General features: G+C 37.2%; 1 protein-coding gene across 1 annotated transcript; it reads left to right on the top strand.

Moving 5' to 3' along the window:
* The first annotated feature begins 1,624 nt into the window (after positions 1-1,624).
* LOC149139182 (uncharacterized) lies at positions 1,625-15,209 on the top strand. Its single transcript, XM_089447558.1, has 4 exons — positions 1,625-1,728; positions 14,377-14,463; positions 14,557-14,649; positions 14,822-15,209. Exons 3-4 carry the CDS (start codon positions 14,638-14,640, stop codon positions 15,110-15,112), a joined length of 303 nt encoding a protein of 100 aa, XP_089303684.1. The 5' UTR covers positions 1,625-1,728; positions 14,377-14,463; positions 14,557-14,637; the 3' UTR covers positions 15,113-15,209.
* The last annotated feature ends 2,534 nt before the right edge of the window (positions 15,210-17,743 follow it).

Genomic DNA, 17,743 nt, shown 5'->3' with positions numbered 1-17,743 from the left:
AATTTGAACTTAAGACCTCGTAACAACTAAACCCCATACAAACCAACTACCCTACAACTTATCATGGATCAACCACAACAATACTTATTATAATAATTTAAAACCAATATTTCTAATTACTTTTCCATATTTATCTCATTTACAAACCCCTCAACCCCATCCCATTATTATTACAATAAACACAATAATATATCACCGAGGAAAGAGTTCAAAATTGCGAAAACAAAAAACGCACAACAACCTCTGGTCCCAACATGACAACATGAATGAAGTAGGCCTCTCATGTTGGAGATGATTTAGGGGTTATTCCATGGCCTTCTCTCCCTTTGAAACCCCCCAACCGTCCCTGTAATAATTTATTATATTATCTTTAACGATGCTACTTTTACTCTCAATCTTTAACAGCTACCGGCCTTCCCTCTTCAAAACCCTTATATAGAGTGTTTTCTCTCCATCGACCTCAAAAACCCTTATATAGAGTGTTTTCTCTCCGTCGACCTCTTTGCCCTTTGCCTTCAAAGCATTTTTGCACAGTTAAATCCTTTGTCCAAAATCCTCGGGGTTTCGCATTCGTGTCTGATATTGGGCGAGTTTCTGGCATATTTTGGATCCATCGATTTCATTCGAGCCCTCCCTCTGTGCACTATCTGGTATTGGGATGGCTGGAACTCAGGAGGATCCTGTTCTTACACGGGCAGTAGATGACGATTCGAGAGAGAACGAGGATGATGCCGGAAAGGAAGAGGACACTGGAGCTCAGGTTGCACCCATTGTTAAGCTTGAGGAGGTTACTGTCACCACAGGCGAAGAAGAGGAGGATGTCCTTCTTGACATGTGAATTTCTTAATCCATGGCTATTTCATGATTTTGTTTTCTCAGTTGAAAGTTGTTTTCATGGCCTCTTCGGTGGCCCTTTTCCTGTGCACATAAATGGGACCTTGACTATAAGGAAGATGCATTTGGGCAGTTATTTACTTCTAATTTTTCTCCTTTTTAGTAAGATCTGTTTTTATCGGGTTCTCGATGTTTTGTTCGCCTGTTGATGATGATCAGATTTGTCATTTCAATGGGGTGCTGAAGAAACTCTATGGTAGATGCATTTAGCGGGCTATGGTTTGTTTTATCGGGTAATTAGGGTTTTGCTTTTCTGTGTATTTTTGGTGGGATTTGATGCGCTTTGATGGTGAATTTGTTATATTTTGGATTCTTCGCAAGATATTGCATGAAATTCTGAACACCAGAGAAAATTTACCGGAATATTGATAGTACCTTTATGGAACTTCCTGAGATATGAACACATACTGAATCATCAAGTTTGCTTTGTCTTTTCTGCTCTCAATACTGTTGAACTCCTTCGCAATGTTCTGTAATCGAAAAAACAAGGAATTCCGGAAACAACAAGTTCTGAATTCAAACCACGGGAGCTTTAGGTTTATCTTAGGGTTTAGAATTGAGGGTTTGTCATTCTTTCAGCGAGCGTTGATCATATACACAAGCAATATAAGCTCCCTTTCTATTTTAAATTAAATACACTTTCCTTCATCCAGTCATGCTTTTTGTCTTTCCATCGGAATAGTGGGGATGAAGCTTGATGAACTGATAAATGGGATTGAATTTCCACTTGCAGGAGTATGTTGCTGTACTTGTCTGTCATGGAAAGCAATACGATCAGGCAAAGAGAGATCTGGATGCATTTCTTGGCAATCACAGTGGTGCATTTGTGGCATGGTATTTCAGTCTTTTCACAAATTTCTGTTTTCTCTGTTCTTTTGAGTCAGGATTATGAGGGCTTATTGCTCTTATATCAGCAAGCATAGAATAGAAATAACATGTTAGACTTTTCCAATATAACATTCAAAATGTATAATGTTTCGTATCTAACGGAGATAGGTTCATTTGACCAAATAAAACAATGCACATTATCATATTTGTCTTTACTTCACAAAATTCCAAAGTTTCCTCCAAAGGGCTATAAACAACAGAATTGCAATCAAAATAGCTATCTTGAGGTGCAGATGAATGGATCGGAGGCAGATATTTCTCTGGTCGACAACAATTAATGGTAATTCTAGACAAGATAATCTGTACCCGAAGACACATTTTTCAAGACAAAGTTGCGTTTGATGAATTGCAGTTATGTTTAATTTGTTCTTTAGACACTTCTTCAAAGAGGTAATGCTTTTGTCGTTTGCAAAGGATTTTTTTTTTGATTTTATTTTTAAATTAATGCACATATCCTGAAACTAGGATTGTAAGGTGCTTCTGAGTAGAATATGAGAAACAATGCTGGCTATATTGTGATATCATAAACGCTCACTTACATGTATTTACTTGGTGGAAGCAAAACAAAACAGAGAAAATTAACATTGCGCAAGAACATCGGGCCGATCAGTTTCCTCAAACAGTTTCCTTTCATGCTTTATATGATAGTCTCACTTGGTTGAGTTTTCTTATTTTGTAACCTCTTGCTTTTCTATAATATGATTTTGCACCTGAGGGCAACCTTACTTCCAGACTTTTTTCTTTTGAACCAGCTTCCTCTTATCATGATGGAGCAATGTGCCCAGATTTAGCGTTATAGGGAACCATTAGCACCTTTTTGTAGAATTTCTTTGAAAATTCTGCAACTGCTGTAGTGAACAATTCTGAAACTAATTTGTGACACCAAGACACAGAGTTTCTCTACTCTTTTGCAGCGGAATAAAAAAGAGTTAAAAACACATTCATACAATACAATAACACAGGATTTTTCTATGGAACCCTACATGGAAAACCCTCTGCTAGCTGTAGATTTTTATTGACAAAGTTGAGCAAATAAAATTAATTACAAGGAAAACTGTTTCACTACAGAACAAGGTTGTTCTTTCTGCTGACACTTAGCTGAAAACTGCTTGCAACAACCCTGTCCTTAGCTCCTAAATCCTTGTGCTGGCCTGCCCCTGTTTCCTTGTGCTGGAAGCCTCTATTTTCTAGTGCAATAGTGGCCCTATCTTCTAGGAATTACTCATGATTTCTAGCGCACACTAGCATGGATTTTCTCTGCCAAAACTCTGTGCAGGGGCCTCTCCTTCATGCTCTTCCTAGCTCTGCCAGCTCACACACAAAACTCGCACTCTATTGTTTGGTCTCACAACCTGTAAAAAATTAATGTCTGCTCATGCTGTAGCCCACCCAGTTTCAAATTCTTGCAAGGTTTAATGCCCAAAACCCATCAATAGCATATGACTGATATACACATCATTTTATCATTTTCTGCATTTAACTTGAAACAACATAGAGGTACTCTACATTTCACTTTCAGCTGATAAGAGAAAAAATAAGGCAAGCACACACATGAATTTTACACTGTTTTTGGTCAACATGATCCTAGAAAAACCCCGCAGCGGGGAAAACCAGTTCTTCTAGGAGGATTTTATTTTGTTTCTTTGACGAAGCATCACTGAAATCCCATTCTCAAACTGAGTTCTGAACTGTCTTCAACAAATGTTCATGTTGAAATTACAGTCCTCTGAAATGCTCCTTCTTCTTAGGAATTCAAGCCACACTGACAGTCACAGGTTCCTTGAAACTCGGGTTCATCACAGCAAATATGCACAGGTTTTTTTATCAGCGTTTAACCTCCCTGGAATTTGAGCAAATACACTCCAAAACAGCTCTCTAAATATCATTGATATACCACTAAAACCAGGCTTGAGATTTTTGCTGGTCTTGGCCCAAGAATCTCACTGTGTCCCACATAAATACGCTGGCAGAGAAATATGCTGCTAAAACACTTGCCTACGGTGAGGAGTAACCAAACTTGACTCCTAATAAGCCTTTGACCTGTGTGCAACCACTGGCTATGACAGTCTTCCAAAATTTCGTGCTCCCTTTTTAGCTTTAACTCGGCCTTCTAGGGATTTGATTAACTGTGGTCTTGTTCCTAGTTCTTGCTGTAGAATTTCTTCACAAAAATTCTCTTCCTCCTATCTCCTTTCCTCTCCTCAATAGTTCTCAAGAGGATTGAATGAAGGAGCTCTTCCTTGCTGCCTCCAAATGCAAGCTGCACAACATGGTTACGTTCTGCTCTAATTTGAGTTCACCTTGGAACACAGCCTCCTCCTTTAGCTGTCTCGATCTCCTCTCAAGCTTCCCTACACCCTCCTCTTTCCTTTGAGAAGAATAATGAAGAATCATTCATTTCCTTTAACTTCTGTTTTTCTTTTGAGAGGGAAACCTAACCCTAAAGGCTAAAGATCAAGGGCTGAGATTAAATCTCAGCTAATGAGATCTATAGTTGAGATCAAGCTCCCATTAGACCCCTTTCTCATGATGACCCCTCACTTAACCTTTTAATGTTTTAGTACCATGGTCACTTTGTCGCTCATAAAGTGAGTTTTAAAATATAAAGGTTACCTTATTAACATAAAGTGGACTTAGTACTTTACACAAAGTCACTTTAATAACCCATGTGACTTTAATAAATTAGAATTACAAGGTACACAACTCATAAAAGCTTCTTTAGCTCCTTGACATTAATAAACACATAATGTCACTTAGAGAAAAGGATATTAATGTGTATTCCTAGGCCAAAAGGATAAATTCCTAGGAAACACTTCCTTGGTACTATATTCTCAACACAATGTTGTGCTCACAAAATAGTGATCCATTTTTGTGCCTTCGTCCTCCTTATAAGCAATTCACATCAACTAAATTTGGCAAGTTTATTTTTTGAACTCGGTCTTGTGATTGACTAGTTAACTGAGTCTAACTGACTCATGTAATTCGTCTTGCCTCAATTTAGAAACTGAGGCTCACTTGCTTGTCGTTTGCCAAAGATAACTCGCACTAGGAGACAAACAACTGAGCCTCCAACTATACACATGAGTTAAACTGCTTCATGAACTCGACCTAATTTTTAGGAACTCGTCCTAACTTTTAGGAACTCATGCATGCTAAAGACATGAGTGCTTGTGGTCTCTTTGACTAAGGAACAAGTCAAAGAAGACCTTACTCGCTTCTATTTTCAACATTCCCTCTTAGCGAGAAAGGTGCTTTTGGAAGAACCTCGTCCACTTGGATCTATCTCCAATACTACCACGTTCTCCGTTGTTACAACTTCTTCCGCTGAACTAGAAGACTTTGCCTTCTTTTGCGGAACCTGATAAGACCTTTTCTTTCCCACCATGCTCTGTGAGTCTATCACTTCAGTCATAAGGGCCATGCACCCTGTGTACCTTTGTGGCTGCTTCCTTTGGTTGAAGGTGATATTGGAAGATCCAACTCTCCCTTGATCTCCCTTAAACAAATCCTTTGCCCACTTGGCTCAAACTCTCCCTATGCTGGGAGTCATTGCTTGAGTCGCTGCCTCGACTCGCCTTCGGCTATGCTCCTCATCATCTTGTTGGTTGGCCCAACTGCCAACTAGCTTATACTCAAATTGAGATACTGGCTGAGGCTTCATCTTGAGTAGCTTCTTCTCAGGTACTCTAATCTGCTCTTGCTCTAAGGACTCCTTAGACTTAAACTGAGATATTGGCTGAGGCTCCATCTTGAGTAGCTTCTTCTCAGGTACTCTAATCTGCTCTTGCTCTAAGGGCTCCTTAGACTTAAACAGACATATTGGCTGAGGCTCCATCTTGACTCTTGAGTAGCTTTTCTTAGGTACTCTAATCTGCTCTTGCTCTAAGGACTCCCTTTGGGTTTTGCTCTCCTCAACCATCAATTCTCTACTCTGAGCTCTCCTTGCCTTGCTGCTCAAGGTTGCACTTGTCTCTACCTAGAACTTGTAGTGATTTTTCATCCTCACACCTATCTGCTTCTTACATCCAAAAGCTAAGTGCTGGAGGTAAGCCTTACCTTTGCTGAAAATGACATCATAATCCTTGTCCTCAAGGGTAGTTATCCAAACAAGATTCTGCTTTAATCTTGGAACATAAAAGACATCTCTGAGATGGAGGGGATTACTTTACTCCCTCTGAAAACTGAGAGTACCAATTCCTCTCAATTTGAAACTAAACGTCCTTCTCCTTCAGGTGTCTAAAATTTTTCTTTTTTTTTGGTCATGTGGAAGGATGCTACCGAATCAATATACCATACACTGCTGTCTGCTGAGCTTGGCATGCAAGCAATCAATGATAAATATTTCTCGAACTGGGCAAAAAATGCATCTAGCTTTGCTGATGTAGCTACATGATCCTCACTGGACTCGTTCTTTCGCTTAGGACACTTAGTGGCATAGTGTCCAAACTCATGACAATGGAAGCACTTGACCTTTCTTAGATCCTTTTACTTGCCCTTTTGACTAGACTCGACCACTCCTTAGCCCTCCGTGCCCTTGGTCTTGCTACTCTTGCTTGTTATGGAAAAGTTCTCCTTGTCCTCTGTCTTCATCGATCTACCATTTTTGGTCCTTCTTCGGATATCTTCCTGAACGTAGTCAGTCAATAGCATTTCCCAACTAGGAAAATTATCTCTGTCATTGACAACATCCTGGAACTCATACCAAGACTTGTGAAGTCGTAGAAGAGCAAAACTCACAAGGTCATGCTCTGGTATACTCATGAGTGAATTTTGACAAATACGTGACAATGGACTCATCCTTGTTCACCTAGATACTCCTTAGCTTCTCCTTAAGAGCAAGCTTCTTGGTATCGCTGGTACTCTGATATAGATCTAAAATAGTTTTGAACATCTCATAAGCTGTCTTCTTCTCATGGATATGAGGAAATATATGATCTCTGACCCCTTCTAGAATAATCGTCCTTGCCTTGATATCATTCTTAGTATGCCGAGTCAACTGTTGGGGATCTTGTAGTGGTGGTATAGCCTGCTTCACAAATTCTCCCACCCCATTATCCTTCAAAACTATCATGATCCTCCCTTTCCATGAAACGAAGTTTGATGCTCCCTCTAAATAGTTATCTGCTCTCAAACCTTGGTACGCCGTCCTGCTTTCCCAGAGAGCTCTCCAACACCTGCCCACTAATAGCTTAGTAGTCCTTCACAAGAGGCTGTACTTAGGGCACAATAGGGCAACTTCTAACAACCCTCCAACCTGTACACTTAAGCTGCCCACACAATTGTCCAATGGGACCTCATCCACTTAGTAGAACATCAACTTGAGAATAACATTCAACATACCTTAACCAATAGAGACTTCTTCTGCTTCTCTAGGTCACACCCCTGTGCAATTACCTGAAGTTTTCGACCCTCTGATTAGGGCATCTTTCACCTACGTCAACCCATAGTTTGTTGCCTCAAAACTTTGCAAACATTTCTCCACAGGTTCCTCTTCTATGTGTTAGCTCTTGTCCTCTTATATATTGTTGTTCCAGCTCCTTAAGAACATAGACCAGCCCTAAACTAGGGCTTAATCTCTCCTGTAATAACACATAAAAAACTTGGTCTATTTTGCAAGTTGTTTGCACCACAAATAATGCACAAAAAGACTACCCAAAATGCTCCTCTTGCAAGCTACTTGCTCCTGCCTAACTTGGCCTAATTAGTTACAAGAAAAACAAACCAAAACCAATCCTCTTCTCCACTTTGCTAGGCTCCTTTGGGCTATGACTATTTCAGGGAGATTCTCCTTATGATGTTGCACTAGGATGTGCCAATCAACTTGTGTTGGTATTTATTCTGTTCCTTGCTCCGATACCATGTAGAATTTCCTTAAAAATCTTGCAACTGCTGTAGTAAACAATTTTGAAACTAATTTGTAACACCAAGACAGGATTTTTGTAGGGAACCGTACTAGGAAAACCCTCTGCTAGCTATAGAATTTTATTGAGAAAGTTGAGCAAATAGAATTAATCCAAAGCAAATTGTTTCACTAGAGAACAACACTGTTCTTTCTATTGACACTTAACTGAAACCTGCTTGCAACAACCCTGTCCTTAGCTCCTAAATCTCTGCGCTGGCTTGCCACTATTTCCTTTCGTTGGAAGCCTCTTATTTCCTAGCTCAATAGTGGCCCTATCTTCTAGGAATTACTCCTAATTCCTGCGTACACCAACAAGGATTTTCTGTGCCAAAACTCTGCGTATAGGCCTCTCCTTCACACTCTTCCTAGCTCTGCTAGCTCACACACAAAACTCGTGCTCTCTATTGTCTTGTCTCACAACCTTGTGCTCACAAAACAATGATTCAATTCTGTGCCTTCGTCCTTCTTACAAGCAATTCACATAAGGTATATCTAGCAAGTTTATTTTTGAATCTCGGTCTTGTGATTGACTAGTTAACCGAGTCTAACTGAGTCATGTAACTCATCCTGCCTCAATTTAGATACTGAAGCTCACTTGCTTGTCCTTTTCCAAAAATAATTCGCACTAGGAGACAAACAATTGAGCCTCCAACTATACGCACGAGTTAAACTGTTTTATGAACTCATCCTAATTTTTAGGAACTTGACCTAACTTTTAGGAACTCGTGCACATCAAAGATAGGATTGCTTGTGGTCTCTTTGACTAAGTCACAATTCAAAGAAGACCTTACTCACTACTATTTTCCACACTTATATATATATATATATATATATATATATATATATATATATATATATTGAAATGTGGAAAGAAATCATTATGAATAAATGAGCAAGAACATTTACATGACAAACATAAATGACAAGCAATATTCCACCATCACTTAACCCCAATGTGGGGAAACTCTTGATCAATTCTTCTTATATTCTTCAATAATTCAGCAGAGAGAGAGAGAGATATTACAATTTACAGATCTGATAATTAATGACAGCGGCAAAAGAGACCTAACCAGAAAAGTCATTGCTGGTCAACAGGGCAGATTTGACCCTCATAAATTGGTCAACTTCAGTCAACTTCGGCCTCCAAACAACAAGATGAATCAACCCTCAAAAGAACCCAAAATCAGCGCAGTCAAATTTGGTCAAACAACCAACCTGTGGTTAGCCCTAGCTGCAGTCAACGTTGGTCAAAGTCAATGTTTGGCCTCAATTTCTGTGCCTAGAAATGCGGCTTGCCCAAATAGAGATAGCCCCCACAAAACGTAGTCAAAGGAGGTCAACTCATGTTGGTCAACGCTTGGTCAAACTGTCCAGAAATTCGGTCTCTTGAAATTTCGGCCTCTTGAAATTTTGCTTTCCTGAAATTTCAGACGTGTGGAGAGAGAGATGCCTAGAAATCCGTACCCAATGAACGAGGAGAGAGAGAGAGAGAAGTGTGAAGATGAGTGTATCCAAATGAGGCTAAGGCATCATGTATTTATAGCAAACGTTGAGGATGAATAGACGTGACTGTTGGGATTCTGAGCCTGCATAAGTTTGTTGGCCGACCTTGACAATTTGTCCATAATCAAAGTAAATTCATAACTTCATTTGTACATGTCAGAATCGGATGATCTTTAGATCACTCCTACACCTCTCGGAGAGAGGAATCCAAGAAAAATATCAGTTGTCATAAATAAGATGACCCATGTGGAGTTTGGCCCTAGTTGCCGATTTTAACATGATGAAACTACGTAATCCAAACTTTAAAATATGGTATGAAAAGCTTAGTGTGCCCAATCATTGATTTTTTGTTTGAGGGAAGGGTACAGTTTTGCTAAGGCAATGATAGAGGAGTCAAATAAGCAATATCACTAACATTGAGGTACATAAAGCACTTGGTGCTTTTGATTAATTGACAATCCTGAAATCTCGAAAAATGTTAACTCTGTTGAATTTTGAATGGGATATGAAGTTCTACTTTCTCGATATGAAGTTAGAGGAGATGGGAACCGCTTTTAAACATCTCAAGACAATGAATGGTAATGTTAAAAATTTAAGTAAAGGTTTTACTTTAAGACTTTAACATTACCATTAATTGCCATCATTTTAACGCAAATTGAGAGTGAAACCCAGTCTTAAATAAATATTTCTAGTGTATGAAGTTTCTAAAAGTCTCATGAATTCATAATTATCCTCTAATTAGTTATTAAAACAAAAAAATGTTGTTCCCAACATTTAAATCAAGGCAAAATCAAACAAATTTCATTTAGAAACACGTTGTACAGATGTTGAAATGCATTTCCCATGTGAAATATGTTTCATATGAATTGAAATGCGTTTCTCATGTGAAATATGTTTCATATGAATTGAAATGCGTTTCCCATGTGAAAATACATTTCATATGAATTGAAATGTGTTTCAAGAGCATTTTAGTTGTGTTTCAGTGGCTCGATATGAAAACGCAGCTGGTATGCAGGGGCGGGCCATGTTTCCTGCATCATAGATACCTTCTCATATTTGGAAATTTGTTTTTGTGGCTGATCAAATGTGTCGTTGGTTCTTCTTCACTTTGTTGTTCCCTTTGATGGGTTGCATAGTCTATGATTTGATAGATGAGATGTCTAGTGGTTGTGGTTGCATGGTATAAAGGTTGGACATAAAGAGCTCCTCCACAATCTATGATTTACATGTTTAACAATCCTTTTCTTAAGTCCAATTATATACAAAATTACAAATCCTAGTGCAAGTGAAAATACGTTCTTCTTCAATGTTGCTTTTGTCAAACTAAACAAACAGGAAACAATTTATTTGACAGGTGGAAGAAGTGATAGGCTTAGAGTAATTGAATTGTAGGCCATGCTTCTTGACAAATTGATGAACAGATGTCTCCTTACTTGAGATTTAGGTTGGCACCATGGCACCATCCTGTCCATCATTATACACTAATCTTGTCATTATCTTCTTCACTGTGAATGATTGGCCTGTTCCCTGCAAATAGATCTGGGCATAGAGGAGCCAATCCAAGAACAGTAATCTCTAGCACAAGACAATATTAATGATCTAAATACCTAATCCTGAAGCTTGAGTTTGATTTTTCTCTACTGGTTCTGAATCTCTGATTGAGAATCTCCCACTCGTCATTATCAAACCTTCTCCTTCATCATTGGCATCAGCTGCACTGCTGAGGTACTTTGGTTGGTTTTCATTGGACTTGAGAGCTTGAAGTTTCAAATGATTATAGTAACAGACAGCCAGAAAAGCCAGTCCACACCCACTCAAGTTTATGACTGTAACCTTTTCATTTATTACAGACAAAGATTATGTTATGAGCAGCCAGTCCTTGACAAGACCAGCAACATTCATAGTCAAGGCTGAAGTCTTTCCTATCAGAAGAAATACTGCAAGATTAAGAGCCAAGGCACAAGCAGGATTGTCATGTAATCCAAATCAAAGGAAGAGACACTGATTATCAGAAATGGGTATTCTACTAAGGCCCAGGGGGTGCTGAGAAAAACAAGGCAACAAGGAGAAACAAAGATGTGATGGGATTCAACTTAATCCCTTTTGATGTTCGTGGAATTTGTATGAGAACCAATTGGGTAGTCTCACATGCAACTGCACTTAACTGGAGAATCACCTCCCATGCATTCATCTTGGCCTCCCCATAAGCTGAAATAGTAACTCCAATGGATATGGCCAACATATTGGCCTCGGGCTCACCTTTATAAGCTTCTTTCTTCAGGGAAACCACAATCAAATACACAGCAATGGGAATTAGAGCTTTCAGCATTTGAAATAATGATATTGAGAGGAAAACATAGGCAGAATTTGAAAACCAGAGACCCAAAGAATACACTTATCAATACTATGGGTTCAACGAGCTTGAAGACTCTTACAATAGCAACAACTAGTGTTGAGTAGAAGCCCATGTGAATCATGGTGGGACTGATCACACTAAAGTTGTCAAGCAATGGCAACTCCAATGGATATGGCTAACATATTGGCCATGGCCTCACCTTTATAAGATTCTTTCTTCAGGGGAACTGCAATCGAATGCATATCAAATGGGCACAAGAGCTTTCAACATTTGAAATATCGATACTTTGAGAGACATGCACCAAGGGCTGCATCATTAAGGATTTGTACTCAGTTTAGGTGTCATATTCAAGGGGAAGTTGTTATGCTTTCCACCACTTCATAGATTGTTAGAGTGATGAAACAAAAGAGGCTCCCTCTTGAGGCTAGATTATGTCATTCATATCAGTTGTGTTGTTGATGTCCTAGCTCAGCCAGGTCTTGCCAAAACTCTGTTGAGGTTCAAAATTTATTATAAACTGAAATGTCTTCACAAGAATTGACCTCATAAAATGCCATAATCACAAGATATGCCATACATGGCTGTGATTATGGCTTGCAAGACCCTTAGACTTTGAGCAATGAGGCTCGCAACATCACTTATGATTATGCACTCTACAATTCTGTGACCAGCTGAATGTCAAGCAATTGAACCGCGATTTAAATCCTATTTTGTCAGCAATAATTACTATACTTTGTCTTTATTTAGTGTAGAGAACCAAGCACTTATTCTGCTCATCTATAGAAGGGACAATGGTTGTTTGCCTATGAGGTATAAGGAAATCCTATCAGATGTTTTGTATTTTCGTATGAAATTGAATCATACTCCTGCACACTGTAACATTCATATATATCAACCTGTAGAGGCTTTAATAACATCTGGTATTCTGGTTAGTGATTTTATTGGACCTCATGTGCATATCCTACATGCACAGGATGGACTATTCATATGTTACAGGGTATTATTCTTATTATTTAAGGTGCACATCTTCAGGTGCTCAAGAACGATTACTAGAACAGTCAGTTAATTCTGCAATTAAAGGATGAAAAAGGAGGTTATAGGAGTCTAGTTTTGGTTCTCATCCACAATGTCACACTAGTCTGCCTGGGCATGGTTCTCATGGTTTAATAGTGACTTGAGGAGTCATAATACCACAGATCACTAAACACGAACAGCTAAGGTAGCCCAAGGACAATAGCCATCTTTACACATTAATTAACAGGTCTTACATTAATTATCCTAGGGGGTTTTAATACTTCCAAATGCTTAAAAAACAGTTAGCAGAGCATTCACATTACACATTCCAGCAATCTTTTCTATAAACCAACCAAATGCAGTCAGGAGAGCCCTCCTTTTAAACTATACAACCTTATTGTTAGTATGATCAACCTTATTTTAATATATAGTGTGACAAACCGTATGTGACAGGCAGGTGGAAAATTTTTCTCGCAATTGACTAAGCGACGTCCTGCGAGCCAGACTTGAGATGGAAACCATCGTCAGAAGTATATGCTTGGCTCTTTTCCAAACAAATGAAGAGTCAATGAGGTTTTGTGTAATCACTTCTGGTATCGTATTGGGTTATTGTTAGAAGCGATAATTGGATTCGGATTCTCATCGAGTGAGTTGTTCTGCTTTCTCAATTTGAGAGGGTTTGTTTGGAGGGAAAAATGAAAGAGGACATACGAGAATAGTGAGGGGAAAGATGCAGAGGAAGAGGATTGAGAACATCGCCAGCAGGCAGGCTACATTTTCCAAACGTAGGTGGATTGCTGAAGAAAGCTTACGAGCTCTCGGTGCTCTGCACTGCAGAAGTTGAACTTGTGATTTTCTCCCCAGCAGGAAAGCTCTATGAACTGTTTTTTAGTGCAAACCCTACTATTTTGATTCTAATAATCATGGCTATGCAAACCTCATGAGATTCTTACTAATAACCCAGGTGGTGCAAGCCCTAGTAAGCTCGATGTTGAAAAACTTAGTGTAAAACCTCCAAATCGCTGGTTTTGTTGTAGTGCTTATTGGAGAGTATATAAAAAATTTCACACCTTTTTATGAGATATGGGAGGAAAACATGTTAAAGATTTTTAATAAATATAAAATTTCCAAAATGATGCTAGTTACGTGTCATTCTTTTTTCATTGTTTGTGATTATGAAAAATGAAACTCGATGTTTTTTCATTAGTGCACACATATTTCATTATATAATTGCATATAGAAAAATCATTCCAGAGCCGATAACAATAAAAGTGAAGAATTTATGGTCCAACGTTATATTTAAGGGAGATGTTTAAGGATGACGTTTGAATTTTGTTTTTCATTTTAAGACATTTGGAGCAAATATTAGGAAGGACTTTGAGAAAGGATTGTCCTTCATTTTCGAAAATGGAGTTGTTCCTTTCCAGCCATATGCCCCAAGTGACCATCAAAGGGAGAGCTCATATGTTTTTTGGATGTTTTCTTTATAGCCATTTTTTTACACATATCCATAGAGTCCCCATGCCATTGATGTGAATTACTTGTTCAGTTTTTTTTAACCAACATTTTTAACCAAACAAGAAAAATTAAAAAAATGCCTCAAGATCAACGACTGAAACAAAGACCTATTGACATACCTTTTAAAGTATGGAAAGAACTTGTAAAATCATATGAGAAGTTGGATGCACAAAGAAAAGCCGGCAATGAGAGCATTCAGGTATTGAATTTTTCATTAAACATTATTTAGAATGTATTAATACTTATAAGTATCTTAGACATGTATTTGTGTGAAAATAAATTGAATTGGTTTATGTTTAAGGACAAGGCATCCAAGGCGAGGTTAACCAAGACAAAAGTCACTTATCGTAGTGGCTAGAAAGGTTTAAAAGCACTGATAACAACCTTTGTAAGTATATTAAACATGTGATATTTTTTTAATAAATTTTGTACTAGAAGAAAGTCATTGTTATCTAATTTCTCCCTATTTACTGATTGATAGGAACTAAAATATGGAAGACCTCCAAATCATTTGGAAAAGGAGGTGTTGCAGCAAAAGAGATGGGTTGAATTTGTTGTTTGGATGGACTCTATGGTATGTAATCTTAGTTGGATTTCCAATATACTTTTAAACCATATTTTCATTTTATTTTTTAGTACTATTAGATATTATATCTTACCTCATTTTATGGTTAACATTGTATAACAAAAACATGCGTTGCGTTATGTAATTAATACTAACATGTAATATTGATTTTTTTTGTCAGAATGCTATAGGTAATGATTGCCAAGACGATGATCCAAATTATGTTCAACATATATCAGGAGATGATGAGGATGAGGATGAGGATGATGGTGGTGAAGGAGGAGATGATGATGATAGTTGCGGTGTTGGTGATGATGTGGATCAGAGTAATGAGGATGGTCAATATGATCATGAGGATGATCTTGGTGGTGGTAGCTATGCATGCACATGCATTGTTTTTATGAAGAAATTATTGTGTAGAATGACATTGCTATGTTTAGATGGGTGTTGTGAATTTACCCTATATCAATGAGACATTTTGATTTTGTAATCATACGATGAGTTTGATTTATGTATGTTGTTAATTTATCGTAGAATAATGATATTCATGAAATATTTTGATTTGTTAATCATATTTGAATTTTACTTGTTTTGATTAAAAATAATACTGATTTTATTAGTATTATGTTGCTATTTTATACATGTTTTGAAAATTGTTAATGACACATTGTTATTTTTTTGGATGGATGTTGTCAATTTCTCTTAAATTTCTTTACAAATGATTTTGAATTGTGATATCTGCTTTAATAATATTTAGAAACTATCATATATTTCACTATGAATCTATAAAGGGGGTCATATATGTAAAGAAAAATATACTCTATATAAGAAGTCAAATGCGGATGTAACCATGGATGCAAAATTGAAAGTAAAATTGGATGTTAAACTAGGAATTAATACAAAAATGCAAACAATTGACATACAAAGTGTTTTAAATTAGAAGTGAAAAATTGTGCAATAGTTGACACAAAGAAGGGAACAAAACATGGCATACAAAAGGATATCAAATTGGGCAAAAACAAGGACACATAAATGGGCACCAAATTAGATGCAAAAAAAGACAACAACTAGATGTAAAATAAGATGCAAAGTTGAGCGTTAAAAAGAAGCAAAAAACGTTACAAATTAATATGCCAAATGATGATGCAAATAATGGTGTAAATTTGGGATGCAAACTTGGGTGCAAAAAAGGAAAAAAAAAGATGTAAGAAAAGACATAAAACAAGATGCAAAATGGGGCTGAAAAAAGGTGAAACCAAGGATGCCATATTGGATGTTAAAAATGATTCCTAATCACATGCAAATTTAGGCTCGAACTCAGACACAAAATTATATGCAAATGTGGACACAAAATGAGGCAAAAAAAGATACAAATTTGGATGGTGAAAACGATGTAAAACTAGACACCAAAAAAATGCAAAATTGGATGAAAAAGTCGGTGTAAATAATGGTGCAACATTCGACACAAGTAGACACAAAAAAATGGTGCAAAAAGGGGCATAAAATAGCTTAAAATTGGATGCAAAACTTGGTGCAAAAACAAATACAAAAGTAGACGTAAAAAATGGCTCTAAATTGAATGTACCATTAGACACAAAATAAGATGCAAAGGTGGACACAACACATGACTCAACATAAGATGCAAATATAAATGCAAATTTGGATGCTCAAAATGATGTAACATTAGATGCAAGAGATGGTGTTAAAAATGATGCAAAATTGGATTAAACAAATGACGCAAAATATGGTGCAAAATGAGATGGGAAAAATGGAGACAAATCAAACGTAAATGTGGATGTAAAAAATGGTCCAAAAAAAGATGCAAAAATGGGCACAAAAATGGATGCAAAATTTGGTGCTAAATCAAATTCAACACATGGTGCAAAGATAGGCACCAAAGCTGGTGCAAAAATAGAATCAAAAACTAGTGTAAGACTAGATACAAAACCTGGCATTAGACTAGATGCAAAAACTGACACAAAATGGATGCATAAAAAGACGTTAAATTGGATTCAAAATACAGTGTAAACTTGATGCAAATGATGGTGCAAAAATGGAAGCAAAGAATGAAACAAAATAGGAAGCAAAAGAGAATGAAAAATAGATGCAAAACATGACACAAAACTAGAAGCAAAACCTGTCATAAAATAAGATATAAATCTTGGTTCAAAATTTGACGCAAAAAATGATGCATAGTTTGGTGTAAAAAATGATGCAAAATCTAGCGTGAAAAAGGATGCAAAATCAGGTGCAAAAAAGGATGCTTTAAAAATTGTACAATAGAGCCAGATTTAGCTCCAGGTTGCTCATCACAATTACAAAAAAAATGCACTAAAATCTGGCGCTAAATCTGGCGCAAATCGCTGGTTTTGTTGTAGTGAATATAAAAAATTTTGGAGATCAAGAAAATGTTGCAGAAAAAGAACCTAATGACTTAGTTAGAGACTAAGTGCCAAACCTTGAATACTTTTGTCCAAAGGTTTCATTTTAAGTTTAATTTACTTAATTAGAGAGGAATGTCAGGATTAGTGGCCCCAAATGACAGGTTGATCAGTTTAGAATAATAATGCTAGAAGCTTTATACTATAGCAACTGATAAAGAAAACCTTGCAGGCATAAAGGGTCATATTATAGGGAAATAGATGTTAGAAACTTTATATTTTAACTTCACTATTAAGCATGAGATTAAACATCTTGGTGTAAATAAGCGCACTTTCGAGAAATAGACCGAGGTTGATGAATTTTATAGTAAATTGGTAAATATTGCTATACCAAGTGAATACCGATGGGATCACTTGTGTGAAGTTATTGAGTAACTTTCATCAACAACAAACAGACAACTGGGCAACACTTTTTGGGGACAACATCATCAACAGATTCCTAAAGAATAGTGCCAACACTTAGCAGTTTTTAAATTCCTATAATTTTGTACTATATTTGTATTTTTGATTTGAAAATATCTAGAAAAACCTTTGTATAAATAACTCCTCCTTCGAGTTATTAAGGGTTGAACCCTTGGATGAACTTTGAGAACACAATTGTAGTCGAGCTGGAGATTTGCCAAGTTAATGAAAGGATTTTGAATTTGCCTTCTATAGTTTTG

Source organism: Pinus tabuliformis, chromosome X (genome assembly GCF_031772625.1).
Source record: "Pinus tabuliformis cultivar Carrire ecotype Pingquan chromosome X, CPIR1, whole genome shotgun sequence".
Taxonomy (NCBI): Eukaryota; Viridiplantae; Streptophyta; class Pinopsida; order Pinales; family Pinaceae; genus Pinus; species Pinus tabuliformis.
Note: the sequence above shows the minus strand (reverse complement) of the source record. Positions and strands in the feature narration are given on the sequence as shown.